At 32.9% G+C, this 14,999-nt stretch overlaps 3 protein-coding genes across 3 annotated transcripts; all 3 read left to right on the top strand.

Moving 5' to 3' along the window:
- Positions 1-102: 102 nt before the first annotated feature.
- LOC123915474 (protein NONRESPONDING TO OXYLIPINS 2, mitochondrial-like) lies at positions 103-2,398 on the top strand. Its single transcript, XM_045966604.1, has 3 exons — positions 103-358; positions 459-577; positions 2,107-2,398. Exons 1-3 carry the CDS (start codon positions 201-203, stop codon positions 2,124-2,126), a joined length of 297 nt encoding a protein of 98 aa, XP_045822560.1. The 5' UTR covers positions 103-200; the 3' UTR covers positions 2,127-2,398.
- A 501-nt stretch (positions 2,399-2,899) lies between these two features.
- LOC123915465 (proteinaceous RNase P 1, chloroplastic/mitochondrial-like) lies at positions 2,900-6,614 on the top strand. Its single transcript, XM_045966584.1, has 7 exons — positions 2,900-4,531; positions 4,690-4,779; positions 4,879-5,060; positions 5,153-5,273; positions 5,384-5,452; positions 5,610-5,739; positions 6,023-6,614. Exons 1-7 carry the CDS (start codon positions 3,071-3,073, stop codon positions 6,163-6,165), a joined length of 2,196 nt encoding a protein of 731 aa, XP_045822540.1. The 5' UTR covers positions 2,900-3,070; the 3' UTR covers positions 6,166-6,614.
- A 2,149-nt stretch (positions 6,615-8,763) lies between these two features.
- LOC123915471 (protein LIKE COV 1-like) lies at positions 8,764-13,813 on the top strand. Its single transcript, XM_045966598.1, has 7 exons — positions 8,764-9,070; positions 10,153-10,205; positions 10,783-10,892; positions 11,249-11,416; positions 11,517-11,614; positions 12,705-12,831; positions 13,329-13,813. Exons 1-7 carry the CDS (start codon positions 8,942-8,944, stop codon positions 13,448-13,450), a joined length of 807 nt encoding a protein of 268 aa, XP_045822554.1. The 5' UTR covers positions 8,764-8,941; the 3' UTR covers positions 13,451-13,813.
- The last annotated feature ends 1,186 nt before the right edge of the window (positions 13,814-14,999 follow it).

Genomic DNA, 14,999 nt, shown 5'->3' with positions numbered 1-14,999 from the left:
GCAAAGTCCACCAACCTTTAGTATAATAGGATAGGATAGGATAGGATAGAATAGGATAGGATTAGTGAATTTTAATCTTCTTTCCTATAAAGAAAAATCACATTTTCCTATAGAAATATAAAAAATGTCAAATTATAGAAAAGCAGAGAGAGGGTTACAGGAGTGTTACTGAGAAGCTGAGCTCAACAACAACAACAACAATGGCAACATCGTCGTACAAGGTTTTGAGTAGGTTATCGTGTCGGTTACAAACACTTGTTCATAATAACAACAACAAATTAACAACTAAACAATCACCATTCTCTATCAAACCCAAACCTCAATCTGCTTCTGTTCCACGCGTCTCTCTCACTTCCCGGTAACAATCCCTTTTTCTCTCTATTCTTCATTTTTTATTTTTTTTATAACCTAAATTCAATTCATATTTTAAATTTTTTTTCTTCAATTTGGTTTATTAGGTTACCAGTGGAGTTGGGTTGCTTAGAATCAATGTTGCCATTGTATAGTGCGGTTGCTTCTGCTCGATTAGTTTCAAGCTTATCTATTCAATCTCTTGGTTGGTGTTTGGTTCCTCAAGGTGCGTTTTTTCACACTTTTTGTCTTTTATTTTCATTCAAATTCAATTCTTTATGCTACATTTATCTTAGTACCTGTTTGGATACACTTATTAGAACTTATCTAGTGACATAAACACTATTTTGAGAGCTTAGGAAACAATTTATGACTTGCCCATAAGTTGTTTTTAGCTTATTTTTCATAAGTTGTTGTCCTTCTGCCTTTCATTCATGTGTAATTTATCTTTTGTTATAGAAATAGCTTATACATAATCACTTATATATCAATTAAGTTGTTTATCCAAAAAGAGTCCTAATTCACTGGGAAAGTAAATATTTGACATTTAGTGTAGTGTACATTCCTACACACTGCTTCAGTTTTTCAATTGCTTTGTAAACTAAGCTTGCTTCAATTAGTTTTTCAAGAACATGGATTAAAATGGTTGAAAATGTTTTTGAATTTTGCGAACCATGAATGTGCCATTACTTGTATGTTGGTTAGATTTAGAGGTAGGGGCATAGGGTTGGCTTCATTGTATAGATTTTTTTTTTTTACTAAACATGCACTTCCTGTATGATCAGAACTCGAATATCAGAAGTATTTATGTTTGTCATAGACTTTACTTAGATGTAAAAGTAGACTAGGGATGTTTTCTTGGAAGAAAATGGTGTGCTAGAGTCCGGAACAAAAGGGTAGTTTATTGGTCATATAATTTATGTTTGATCCATTGCTTTTAAATTTTGGAAGCCTTCGATCTTATGCTAAAGTCGAAATGGACATGTTGTTTATTAAACAATATCTTACTTTATCCATATTTAATTGTGAGATAGGGCCAAACCAAATAGTTAGTGACAGGTTGTGAATAGCACTGATGGTTGCACTACAACTCAAAATGTCTTAAAAAATGGTGTCTGTATAATTTATTTTAACGCTGTTTTGCTGAAGTGTGTTGTCTAGTGATACTCGATGCTGTAAAATGACAAATACAAACATTTTAGAGTAACTGCATAAAATTATGTATAGTAACTCAACAAAATTAATTATATTAGGGACTGTTTACTTCCCCTGGTTTCCTGATTTCATTTTTATTGAAAAATAATAAGCATTAAAAAATGGAAAGTAATCGCCCGTGCATGGCGCAAGTTGTAACACTACTTTTACATATTTTTTAATAGGCATACCGGATGAGAGATCCGGTGTGTCCGGAGATTTGGAAGATGATAAAAATCTATTTTCAGTAGTTCCAATAGTCACCTATTTTCTCTATAACAATAGTTCACTCTTGTAGCCTTCCATCCATGGCATGATGAAAATAATTTGAAAATTATAATTGGAAATGTTTTTAGAAAGCAAATTGGTGATTATATCCCTTAACACTTTTAAGAAGTACAAAACTTGTCACCATGACTGAATATATTTATCAAGAGTTTTTGAAGCACGTAGCTGGTAAGATAATTGTCCATAGCACGTTTCGTATCTAAATTGAGGTACCAATTATGACAACTGAATGAAAAGAACTCACCGCAATGCTTTTGTTTGTCAATTTTACAGGTATTTCCATGCCTTTATGACGGCGTTGGTCTGCAGTTAGTTGATTCAAGTAGCATTTCCATTTGATGACAGACTTTGGCTCATATTGATGTTTTCACTTTTTTGTAATCTTGAGGCCTTTTGACATAGAACCCTTCATCTGATATCTTTGGGGAACATGCAATGCAACTGGTGTTGCTTACTCATTGAATTGGTTCATTTTATCCTCTGATGTTTCTGGAATATCTTTTTTTGGCTTTCCTATTTCTGGTTAACTAATAATTCATTATGAAAGTGCATTATATCGGAAGAATTTAAACCTATTACTTGTTATCATTTCTGTGATCACTACAGTTAAAAGGTATGATATCGTATTGTGAAATGATTGTTACATAATTTAGAGGCTCTTCATTCTCTCATAATGAAAAATTTATTCTCTTAAAAATGAAAAGTATAACCAACGTGGTTTGGTCTAAGGGAAATTGCTAAACTCTAGTAACTCGATGAACCAATGTTCGAATTCCAACTGTCCTAAGTATACATTCATTCATATAAAAAATCAAAAAATTGACTGCTTCTTAATTTTATTGTATTTGTGACAAATTGAACTCATCCAATAAATATTTTTTAAAAAACAATGTTTATAATTAGGTGTTACGTTCATATTTATCTTTCGCGGGATTTGAATTTGAGTCCTCAAACGTCTTTAAACCTATACTCGAATCAATTTGAGTTCAAACTCGAGTTAGAGGATAAAAATTACTACAGTACATACCAGTACTAGTTTTTATTTTTCAATGATGAGATTGGTTTATGTTTTCTCTAGACGAAGAGTTTTAGGATTTCCTCTATAAATAAAATCCTCAAAAAATTTGTAACATAAATAAACGTTGTACTGACACGAAAAAACATGTATCAGGATTAGATTGGTCAAAAAGATTAGATTGAGGTGTGTTCCTTGTTAGCAGCCACAGATGATAAGGCAATGGCTACTTCTTCTCCCCTCACTCTCCAACTCCAACAATCTTTCTGTTTCTCTCATTCACTCAGACATACTCTACTCTCAAATTATGATTATGAATCCTTCCCTTCCACAACCACCACAAGAAAACTTACTGCAATTCAATGTTCTTCACACAACTCTCCAGTTGAAACCACCACCAAAAACTCAGTAAGAAGGGTTTCCAACAAAACCACTTCTCCTTCTTCATCTCATACTGACAAAAGGGTTTCTTTGGAATCAAAATCAGTTAACAGTACTACCAGTTACAAGGTTGTTGAGAAAAAGAAGAATAATGAAAATGAAACTAAAAATGTTGTGGAGAAGAAGAATACTAATACGAAGAAGAAGAAGATTAAGGACACCCCACAAGTTAAATTGCAGTATTCTTTGGATATGTGTTCTAAAAGAGGTGATTTAAAGGGAGCTTTATCTTTATATGATTCAACAATTTCTCAAGGTGTTAAATTGTCACAACGCCATTATACTGTTCTTTTGTATCTTTGTTCTTCTGCAGCTATTGGTGTTCTTCAACCCGCGAAAAGTGGAAGTCGTACTAGAACGTTAAACGCACAAGTCGCGGTAGATATAAATGACAATGATGATGATGATGATGATAGATATGGTAGTGATAATAATGATAATACATTGTTGGATAATTCGGTTTCAGTTTCACATAGTGATGATGACAGTGACAATGACATGGATAAGGACAAGAGGAATGCTATTTTGGTGAGTGAGGATGTTAAGAAACATGCACTTCAGAGAGGATTTGAAGTGTATGAGAATATGTGTTTGAATAAGGTTGAAATGAATGAAGCAGCATTGACATCTGTGGCAAGAATGGCCATGGCAATGGGCGACGGCGACATGGCTTTTGAGATGGTTAAACAAATGAAGATTTTAGGGATAAATCCTAGGTTAAGGTCTTATGGTCCTGCTTTATCTACTTATTGTAATAATAAAGAAATAGATAAAGCATTTGATGTTGAAAACCACATGTTGGAACATGGTGTATACCCTGAAGAGCCTGAGTTAGAAGCACTCTTGAGAGTAAGCATGAGAGCTGGTAAGAGTGATAGGGTCTATTATGTGTTGCATAAACTAAGAAGTAGTGTGAGAAAAGTCTCAACTTTTACTGCAGATTTGATTCTTGATTGGTTTAAGAGCAAAATGGCTTCAAGAGTTGGGAGAAGAAAATGGGATAAAGGATTGATAATGGAAGCAATGGAAAATAATGGTGGAGGTTGGCATGGGATAGGTTGGTTAGGTAAGGGGAAATGGCAAGTTCTTCATACTAGTGTTGGAAATGATGGAATGTGTAAATGTTGTGGGGTGCAATTAGCTACTATTGATCTTGATCCTGTTGAAACTGAGAATTTTGCTAAGTCAGTTGCATCCATTGCTATAAGTAAAGAGAAAAATTCCAACTTCCAGACATTTCAAGTAAGAAACTTCGATAATACTTATTATTTATAAAGAGAAACGGTTTTTTGTACAACCAAATTTAAACAACTTTCTAAGTGAAGTTCAAATAGGTGGTTACATATTTGTAATCTCATTACATATTGATAAAGTGAGATATGTGAAATTATGAATTGCAGAAATGGCTTGACTACTATGGACCTTTTGAAGCAGTGATAGATGCTGCAAATGTAGGTCTTTTCAGCCAAGGGAAGTTCATGCCATCCAAGGCAAGTAACTGAATGTGGAAAATGTCTTCAGTTTTTTCCTTGAATGTTATTCTTTTTGTGTTTACTGATTTTTTTCCATCTGTGGTGAAACCTATATAGATCAATGCTGTTGTCAATGAAATGCGCCACAAACTCCCTTCAAAGAAGTTTCCGCTTATTGTTTTACATCATAGGCGTATCAAAGGGGATAAAAGGGATGGACCAATCAACAAGGCATTGGTTGATAGATGGAATAATGCCGCTGCACTCTATGCGACACCTACCGGATCAAACGATGATTGGTAAGAACACAATGGTAGAAATATTCTTAATTAATAATTTATTTAATTAATTTCTACTGATATCATGCTTCATTTACCAACATTTGTTTCAGGTACTGGTTGTATGCAGCTATAAAATTTAAATGCTTACTTGTTACGAATGATGAGATGAGAGATCATTTGTTTCAACTTCTCGGAAATGACTTCTTCCCCAAGTGGAAAGAAAGGCATCAGGTAAGCATAACTCTTTGCAACGAAAATTTTCTTATCTTCATGTAGGTTTCTTTGATTACAATTTACAACTATGCTTACCATTGGAATCCCTATATTTTTCCAAATTTTAGGTACGCTTCGGTTTCTCTGATGCCGGTCTTGGGTTTTACATGCCGCCTCCTTGTTCTGTTGTTATTCAGGTAAGAAACATACACCAGAAAAGTCTTGCACTGTCTTAAAAATTTGGCGAGAGATGGCACTATTTAAACTTAATTTGTCTTTACAAATCTGAAGTTGAAATGGTTGAGATGTAAACATAAGTAAGAAGAAAATATAACATAACAATTGTGGTAGCAGGAATCAGAAGAAGGCCACTGGCATATTCCAATTGAAGCCGAACTTAACGATGAAGCGGATAGAAGATGGTTGTGCATCACACGGGCTAAATTGGACATGGTTAGCAAAGATTCTTCAACAACATTTAAAGGTAAATCTATCTAATTCACATTTACAAGGTTACTTTTACGACGACATGATATGACATCTTCATTACCAAAAATAAATCTTACAAATAAAATGGTAAGCCGTATAAACACATAATCATTTTCAAAATACACCGAATATAGTAGAAAATTCAAAATAGTACTTTTCCGCAGATTCTCTAAACTTTTTAGTGATTCATGCTTCTTGTATTAATACGAATTCAGCTAAACTTGTGAGCTGTCTCAATTTGATGAATCTGCTTGGTCGTTTTGTTTACTTTTGATTAGATGAGAAACCTCGGAAAAATGGAGCACGTGCAGACTCAGTTGCTAGAAATGAGTCTGCAAAGGAGTTGCAATATCAGACTATTGTGAATCACAAGGATATGAAAGAAACATCTCAACAATTATACAAAAATCTCAGATCATAACTCCATATTTATCCGAACATGAGGCAGTAGAGTTGATTGCTCGCTCCAATTTAGTTTTACATTGCACGGAGAAATACAAAAGCTAATGTTCTACTTCTACAATGCTTACTTTGTAAAGTAAGCGTTGTTTAAACTTTTAAAGTGCTTATGTGGAAGACCATCAATGCACACAAATGCTTATAACCGGCGTAGGGTTGCTCGATAGAACTCAGAAGAAAGGAAGAAAAGGTTCTATCATGTCATCAATGGGAACCATTGATTCCATGTTAATCAGTGTAACCAGTGCATTTGGTTAAGAATCAAGCAGAACTTAAATTTGTCTGTTGTTATTTTCCATATTTTACCTATTCCTTCGTTAGTATAGTATTTTCTTAGGAAAACTTGATATGCATGTTGTAGAGTGAGTTTTTTTTGGATAAAAGAGGAGACACTAGACTTGTTTGAATTGACTTATTTAAGTTTATCTATTGATATACCTACTGGTAACACTGTTCGGAAGAACTTATGAAAACATCTTACGACATGTTCATATGTTCTTTTCAACTTATTTTCACAAGCTTTCTAAAATAGCTTATGAAAATAACTTATAACTCGGTAATACAACAATTTAATTTTACCTTTTGTTATAGAAATAACTTATGCATACACATTTATCATGATTATTGCTTATACTATAAGGTTTTAATCCAAACACAGTCAGGTTAAGGAATTGAACTGGAAGTGAATGGCATAGACGGTTGTACATGGTGACAAATCTTCAATTGAATCTCATTAAACTTCAAACTCATGCATTGAAAGAAGAAGAAAAAAACTGATTTACCAAATCAAATTTGCACAACAAAACTCATTCAAAATTATGTTTCACAGACATTTACCTAAATATATATTACCATCTACTAAGGGCCCGATTGGTTCAAGGTAGATGGTAGGGAGGGGAAGAGAGGTGATATGGGTAATCTTGACAAAAAAATATTTGTTTTTATTAAATTATTTTTATAAAAAAAAACTTTTTTTTAACCAATCAAATCTCTCTAATAATTGAGATTTTTTGTTTTTATTTTTAAATTTATTTTTTCAAGAATAAAAAAACGTCTTTTTTTTATATAAAAAAAAGATTTAATAAAAAATAATCTTTTTTTTGACAAGATTACCCCATCACCTCCCCTCCCCTTCCCTACATCTACTCGAACCAATCGGGCCCTAAAGGATAACAATCAAGTGGATTGATCGGAACAAGATCAAATTTTATTTATCTTTCAACTAAGTTTTGAACTAACATAGTCTCATTGGGCTAAAAACCGAATGATTAAGATAAAAAAAAAAAAAGGTAAGAGTCAAGTTAATGTGTAATATATCTTCAATGGACTTACGAGTGCAAGTTTATTTGGTAGAATATTAAGTTTCACTATCATTATGTTCTAAAAATAATAAATTACAAGAAATGATGTTTGAACATAAAAAAAGAAAATTAATGGTAAATACGGTGTCAACTATATTTTTATTTTTTTAAAATATTTGTAAACAAAAGTTTATACAGTTTATCAATAAATATATGAACTTTTAATTTATAGATATTATCATTTTACAAGCCAATCCATCAATGTTATAAGCCAAAGACGACAACTCATGAACTACACTTGACAGCTTTATACACACACACACTGCTCATGTAACATAACCTAAACCCAATTAAAAAGAACAGGCTTACATTTTTTCTTGACTTCACATGTATCCCCAACTCAGCTAAATAATAAAATTAATAAAACTCACATGCATCCTTTCAATTTCATCACCCAAATATATATATTTTTTCATTTATAATGTCCACCCAATCAACAAAAGTACTTAAATTCCAACCTAAATAATATTTTCCCTAAAAAAAATCTTATTAAAAAGGGTCAAGTCTAACATGAACAAGTGGTTCATGTGGTGCACCATGCACAAGTTTCGGATAACGTTATAACGAATATGAATTTTACAAAATCGATCTTTGGATTGAAAGATTATATCATATAGATCATCCATGGAAACTTTTAGAAAAATTGAAAATGATTTGATATGTTATTGAGACTCATCAAAATTAACGGTATTTAATAAAACTCATAAACCGTTAATTTTGATAGATCTCAGTAACATATCAAATGATTTTTAATTTTTCTAAAAATTTCTATGGATGATCTATGTGATATAGTCTTTCAATCCAACGGTCGATTTTGTAAAATTCGTATTCGTTATAATGTTATTCGAGACTTGTGCATGGTGCACCACATAAACCACTTGTTCATGTTATAAAAAGCCTATTAAAAAGTACTAGTAGTATATCTTATTATTTCCAAATTTGTTTTTGGTCAAATTTTATGAATTTAACTTTATCCATGAATTCAATGATGTATTGTCAAATCATTTAATAAATGTAACACAACATGTGTTTTTAAACACCGACAAATTATATAAATAATTTTACAGTTTACACTATATAAATTAAATTCAAATGTTATTATTGATTTTCCGTTTTTGACTAATAATTTATGTTTTTTCCTTTAAAAGAAATTAAACTTTTTATTATCAACTTTCGTTTCAATTGAAATAAAATAAGCCCGCACAGAAAAACAAAAAAAAAAAATAATTGAAGAAAAAAAGAACTATACTGAAATTCGTCTTTTCTGCGGAGTCTACAACGGAGCTGTTGTTGCAGAAGAAACGAAGCAAAAGGGCACTATTGTCCACTTTTGCAAATTCCGAAACGGCGTCGTTTGTGTCGGTTCTTCCTCCAGTGATGGTCGACGAAAAATCCCCCTCTACTGTCATCGGCAATAGAGATCGAGAGCTTCTCATCCCTGTCTCTGATTCCGTCACCGATGCTTCCAAGCCATCTTCCTCCTCCGTTAATCATGCTGGTCGCGAGGTTTATCATCTTTCATTCTTCTACTTTAGGGTTTTATTCGCTTCAATTTTTAAGCATTTCATTAATCTATATTATGTGTGTCGCGCTTGATTCAATTCGTTAGTCTCTACAGTTTCTTTGACTTAGATTGAAACTATTTTAAAGGATTATTTATGTATCAATTTCAAACTATTATTGCTTTTCATTTCATTGGATGAACTTGTTGTTATCACCTGTAAACTAAGAGAGAGTAGAGTATCTCTACCAGTTGATGTCAGAACTGACCCCGAACAGATTAAACCGGTGGTGAAAGCAAAAAAAAGAAAAAAAAAACAGATAGTAGAGTATCTCCGATGGACATAATCTAAGGAACTCATTTTGCCAGCTCATTTAGCGGGCTTCGGTGTGCCACGTCACAATTATGCAACTCCTAAGATACAATAGCTTAATTAATTCATAGGTTGGTTGATTTTAACTAATTTTATATTTGTGTGGAACAATAACTTAAATGAGGTACTCTGCAATTTTTATGTAACTTGGATTGCCACGTAGATGTGCTCCAATGGGAAAATAATAATTATGAAACGGTTGCATAGTGTTTGAAATTCGATAATGAAACCCTTGTTGGAGATGCTTTATGAGAGCACTATTTGTAGTTCTTAGCTATGGTAGAAAATTTTCGTTCGCAGAAAATAACAGTTTGTTCAAAATCCGCTACACAACAGTGCTATAGCGCCACAATAGGAGCTATTTGACAACATTTTGTACTAATAGCCTATCATGGAACAATTGCGCTATCCTATGGTGTCGATGTGCTGCTATTTAACATCACTGAAATTCATACCAAAAAAACTAGTATGTGTTCATTTTTTCCTGGTTTGGATCAACATAATTTATGGAGGAGTTTGATATATTGAAGCTGATTTTAGGAGCAGTACGAGCTAATGCTTTATAAATCCCATTCATATATATTACAATGTTATGTGTTTTTGTGAATTTTGAGTACCTAAGCCTAGCATGAGTTATCCTATTCATTTTTTGTTACATGAAAGAATTTATCAGAAGTATTTGTCTGACAGATTGCCGTTTCTGTTAATTTGTAGACTTTTTCCATAGTTGTTAGGAGCTGGGCATCAAAGAAGTTCATGACCGGATGGTGAGCATCTCTTCCTTCAACCTAATATCGTGTCATTTTACATTCTTACACGTCAAACTAATGTATGTCTTACATGATAGATACATTAAATGTAGTGCACACGCACACACTGTGCTTTTGTTTGAGATGGGTAATATAATTTTATTTGTATTTCCTGTAATTCTTTTATCTACATTTAATGTATGCTGCCATCTTGGTGTATATGTGTTTGTATCATGAATCAAATGTAACCATTACATGATAGATACACTTCTCTCTTCTACTAGGATATGATAAATTTTGCTAGTTATACAGTGTTAGGGTATGGTAGCTGGAAAGTAGAGGACAGGTTCTTTTTTGGCAAATTGGGGAAGGGAATAAAAACCCTACAAACTCATAACATTTTTTTAATTAAAAAACCAAAGATCTCCAACCCCTCCTATCTGACATCTTTCATAAGCATGCCATTATATTTGACATATTTTTATGCTGTCATTCAACACAAATTCTTTATGCCTATATAATGGCACTAGAAGCCGAATGTTATGAATTCTTGTGTTTTTTTTCTTCTCATTGTTTTTTTTCTTTCTTATTGAAGTGTCATTCTTTTTCCGATTGCAATCACCTTCTACATTACCTGGTGGTTCATTCATTTCGTGGATGGGTTTTTTTCTCCAATCTATGCTCAACTTGGAATCAATATCTTTGGTAAGTGCTTCTTTTGCATGGTACTTTACATTTTACAATGCACCTTAAGCCCCCACCCCACCCCAAAAATAAAAAGATCAATAAAGTGTAGCTATTCAATTTTATTGGATAAAATATTTGTTAGCTCTAAATTTTTAATTTTCATTCCGTATACGTTTTGCTGTTTTTGGTTTTTGAGGATTACCGGAAGTAGAAATGTGCAATAGAGCTACAAAACTAATACAATTTTTATGTGAAAATAGATATGTTATTGGTTGCGGCTGTTGTCTCTATAACATATTATGTTACCAACTGGATGTCATGGTAACATTTAACATGTTGGACTAATTGATTAAACTGTTAAACTTATTGGACAGGTCTTGGATTCATAACTTCCATAACCTTCATCTTCTTGATTGGGGTTTTCATGTCATCATGGTTGGGTGCATCTGTCCTCGGACTTGGGGAGTGGTTTATCAAGCGAATGCCTCTTGTTCGTCATATCTATAATGCCTCTAAGCAGATTAGTGCTGCTATATCACCAGGTGTGTTTGCCAAAACCTTACTTGTTATTGTGATGCTAATATAAATCTAATGGCGGGTATGAAATGTTTATGTTAACAATTAACATTTGGTCTGCCGCAGATCAAAATTCACAAGCCTTTAAAGAAGTAGCCATCATTCGACATCCACGTGTGGGTGAATATGCATTGGGATTCATCACCTCGTCTGTTGTCCTTCAGGTTTTTTAAATAATTCTACTCTAGTAGTTTTTAATTTCAGAAAATTTCTTTCATTGCTGGTTAATATGGTGTTTCGCTATTTTTCCTATGAATGCCATGGTGTCTGTTAGAGCTCAATTTCAAAATGTGGGTCAGTTCTGGATCATACAGACAACAAGTCTAAAATGTACCTTGTGTACTCTGGGAAAAATGATAAAACAACAGAACATAATTATAATACGGCAGTTATATGGTAGGAGAATTATGCGGTAGAATTTTTATTGTGTAATGGAACAGTTATATGGTAGGAGTCGGGCAATTATGTAAAGTTACTAAATTTAATTTTACCTGGTGTAGTTATAGGGAGGTTTAATGACAATTTGTGATGTGCAGTGCCTTCTTTTTTTTCTTTCATGTATGGTTGAGAATTGTTTTCTGATAAGTATTCAAGCAGTTGGGGAACCCTCCCTTAAAAGATAACTATCAAGGGAGAAGAACCAAGTCACTTAAATACTCCACCGAGCATCCCCTACTACTCAATGTGGGACTCAGGGACCCATAATACCGAAGTCTCTATCATAGCACCATCCATGAGAGCGAATGTCCTGTGGTTTGCTCTCTACGACGCCTTGGCCTTTTTGGTCTTCCCCCACCATAAACCAGCTATGACACCGGTTGATAAGTATTGTGGCACTTGGGAAACCCTCATAAAAGCTAGTTGTCAATGTGTGGTACTTGGGCACCCCACTCCATAATACCCAATTTTATGTCAGTTTATCTACCAGATCCATGTGGTAATTGCCCATTATGACTCTGTAGCACGTAGTTAATGCTTGTTGGTTTTCATGTAGACTTTTTGGTTCTTTTTTCTTAGTTATTTATCTCTACAGCCATATGACATTGCATTTCACCATATTGTTATGAAGGTTAGTGATCAATATTTTTCACTTGCGGTCAATAGTTTGGAGTCACGAGTCCATATGGATGAACATTTGATGTATTGTGTTTGACAAGGCAGGATTAGTGACAATTAATGAAGATTATCTGCAATTATCACAGCTTTGAAAAACTTGTTGAATTGAACTATCTTAATTATATCTCTGTTTCGCAGACTTATTCAGGAGATGAGGAGTTATGCTGTGTCTATGTTCCCACAAACCATCTTTATATTGGTGATATATTTCTTGTCAACACCAAGGATGTCCTTAGGCCAAACTTATCAGTCCGGGAAGGAATTGGTGAGTTATACTAGTTTTTACAGTTACTCCAAGTCTTACAATTAAAGAAGGAAAAGCAGGCTGAATTATGTTGTACTCATTTTAATATTATGATTATGAAGATGCACTTCTTTGTGGAGCTTCCTCTGCTCTTAGGTGCAGGCAGTAAAATAGGCCAGCTTGAATTTTTAGCTTGAATTTCTACTTTTTTGGTTTTAGAGATTTAGAATTGAGTAATAACTAATAACAATCACATATACAATACAATTATACATTTCACTCACATACTGTTCATGATTGTGGAACTCACTAAATAACACACCTTAATTGTGTTGTAACTTTTTATTAACAGTCCATATTCATCGAATGCTTTAGTAGTCAGTAGGTGTAAATGTGACCATCACCTGTAGGCTAACTTGTGCACTTTGGGTTGCAAGGAATGAATATGCAAAATATATATATGAAAACTATAATTGAATTCACTCCTGTATATTTTTAACATATGCTAAGTTTTGCAGAAATTGTCGTTTCTGGAGGCATGTCAATGCCGCAGGTCCTATCAACACTTGATTCACATGTTCCGGTGCAAATAAGTAGACCGGATAGAACTCTTCAAAACAGTAGACCTGATAGAAGATGAAAGTTAAAGGTACAGTAGTTGTTCGTTTAACATCTTATTTCATATGGAGATATCAGAAAGGCAGCGCAAGAAATGTGTTGCAAATACAGGCATGGAATTTACATGTTGATCTGTGAGCAAGTGTTAGATCTATAGATTATGATGTTATGTGTAACATTCATATGTGCAATAGAATGTAGAATTTAGTGTTTGTTTGAAAATATAGTTTGGGTGATGATACAGGATTACAACATTCTATTTTGGTAGGGGTCTTAAATTTTCTACTTGTGCATATTATGGCAGTCTCTGCTCGTTATAGAGATTCAATTTTGTAGTGCTGACTACTTGCTTTCGGCTTAATATATGGTGTTTCTAAGTTTTCAATTTATTAGTGATAAACTTATTTAAATGTCGCCATTCTCGGTTGAGTTTAATGGAATATGCACCGAGAAAATGTAAAAAACTTTATACATTCTTCTAATGCATATCCATTAAAATTCTAAAAAATTAACCAATGTGGGATTTATATACTGAATTTTTCTCTAAAACTAAAATTCATGAATATGTTTTTCTTTAACTATTAACTTCATCACAAAGATCGCAATGTTATCTTGCAATATTCTAATCCCTTAACTTGAAAGGAGAGAAACAAATTGGTGTGTAATTTCTTTTCAGTGCAGTTTGCAGTGTGTTTGTGCACACGTTCATTTGGTTGTGCATTGAGTTTAAAAATTATATGAGTAATTGAATGGCTATTTATGAATCAAGGCTATGATACTGAAGAAAATATTAAAACGAAATTTCTTTTGAAGAATAAATAACAAGATGGAACATCAAATGAGTCAAGTACACTATTATTTTACTGGTCATCATAGATTACACAAGTTCTAAAATCCTAACTCCACTGATAGAAATGCCGAAATTATTAAATAAAAAACTATGATCGGGGTTTGAACCCCGACTCTCTTTACTTTATGTGTGTGAATTTTCTTGCTATTTTGTTTATGTACCCAATTTTTTTTTTAACTTTATAGGAAAATGCTAACATGTAAAGTCACATGTGTTAGCATGACTATTACCATATTTATCCTTTCATATCGGACTAATTACCCTCATTTTTATTGGCTGGGGCTGGATTGGATTAATGCTTCATGCATAACTGCATCAAGGTCGACCTACAACCGTGTTTCAATTTTATTTTGAGGAAGAGTTTTTGTAGGTTGGTTTTGATGGTGAATTTTAACTTTTATGATTTGATTGGTTTTGAAAATGAGTTTTTGATAAATTATTATTATTATTATTATTATTATTATTATTATATTTTCATGGCGAATTAAAGTGAATTTTAATTTCTTGACCAGAAAAGGAAGTTAATTTTTACTTTTATGAATTTGTAAAAATAAAAATAAAAAAAAAACTTGGATTCATAGCCTTGATTCATAAATATAAAAGGAAAAAATTGAGTTTTTGGATAGAAAAGAAAAAAATTGAGCCTTAGGAAAAGGAGCAAAGCTGCACTCATAAATGGTTGAAAGAGAGATTTTATTAAAGTGGTCAACTATGTTTTTCA

This window comes from Trifolium pratense, linkage group LG3 (genome assembly GCF_020283565.1).
Source record: "Trifolium pratense cultivar HEN17-A07 linkage group LG3, ARS_RC_1.1, whole genome shotgun sequence".
Classification (NCBI taxonomy): domain Eukaryota; kingdom Viridiplantae; phylum Streptophyta; class Magnoliopsida; order Fabales; family Fabaceae; genus Trifolium; species Trifolium pratense.
The sequence above is the reverse complement of the archived record's forward strand: the minus strand, read 5'-3'. Positions and strand labels throughout refer to the sequence as shown.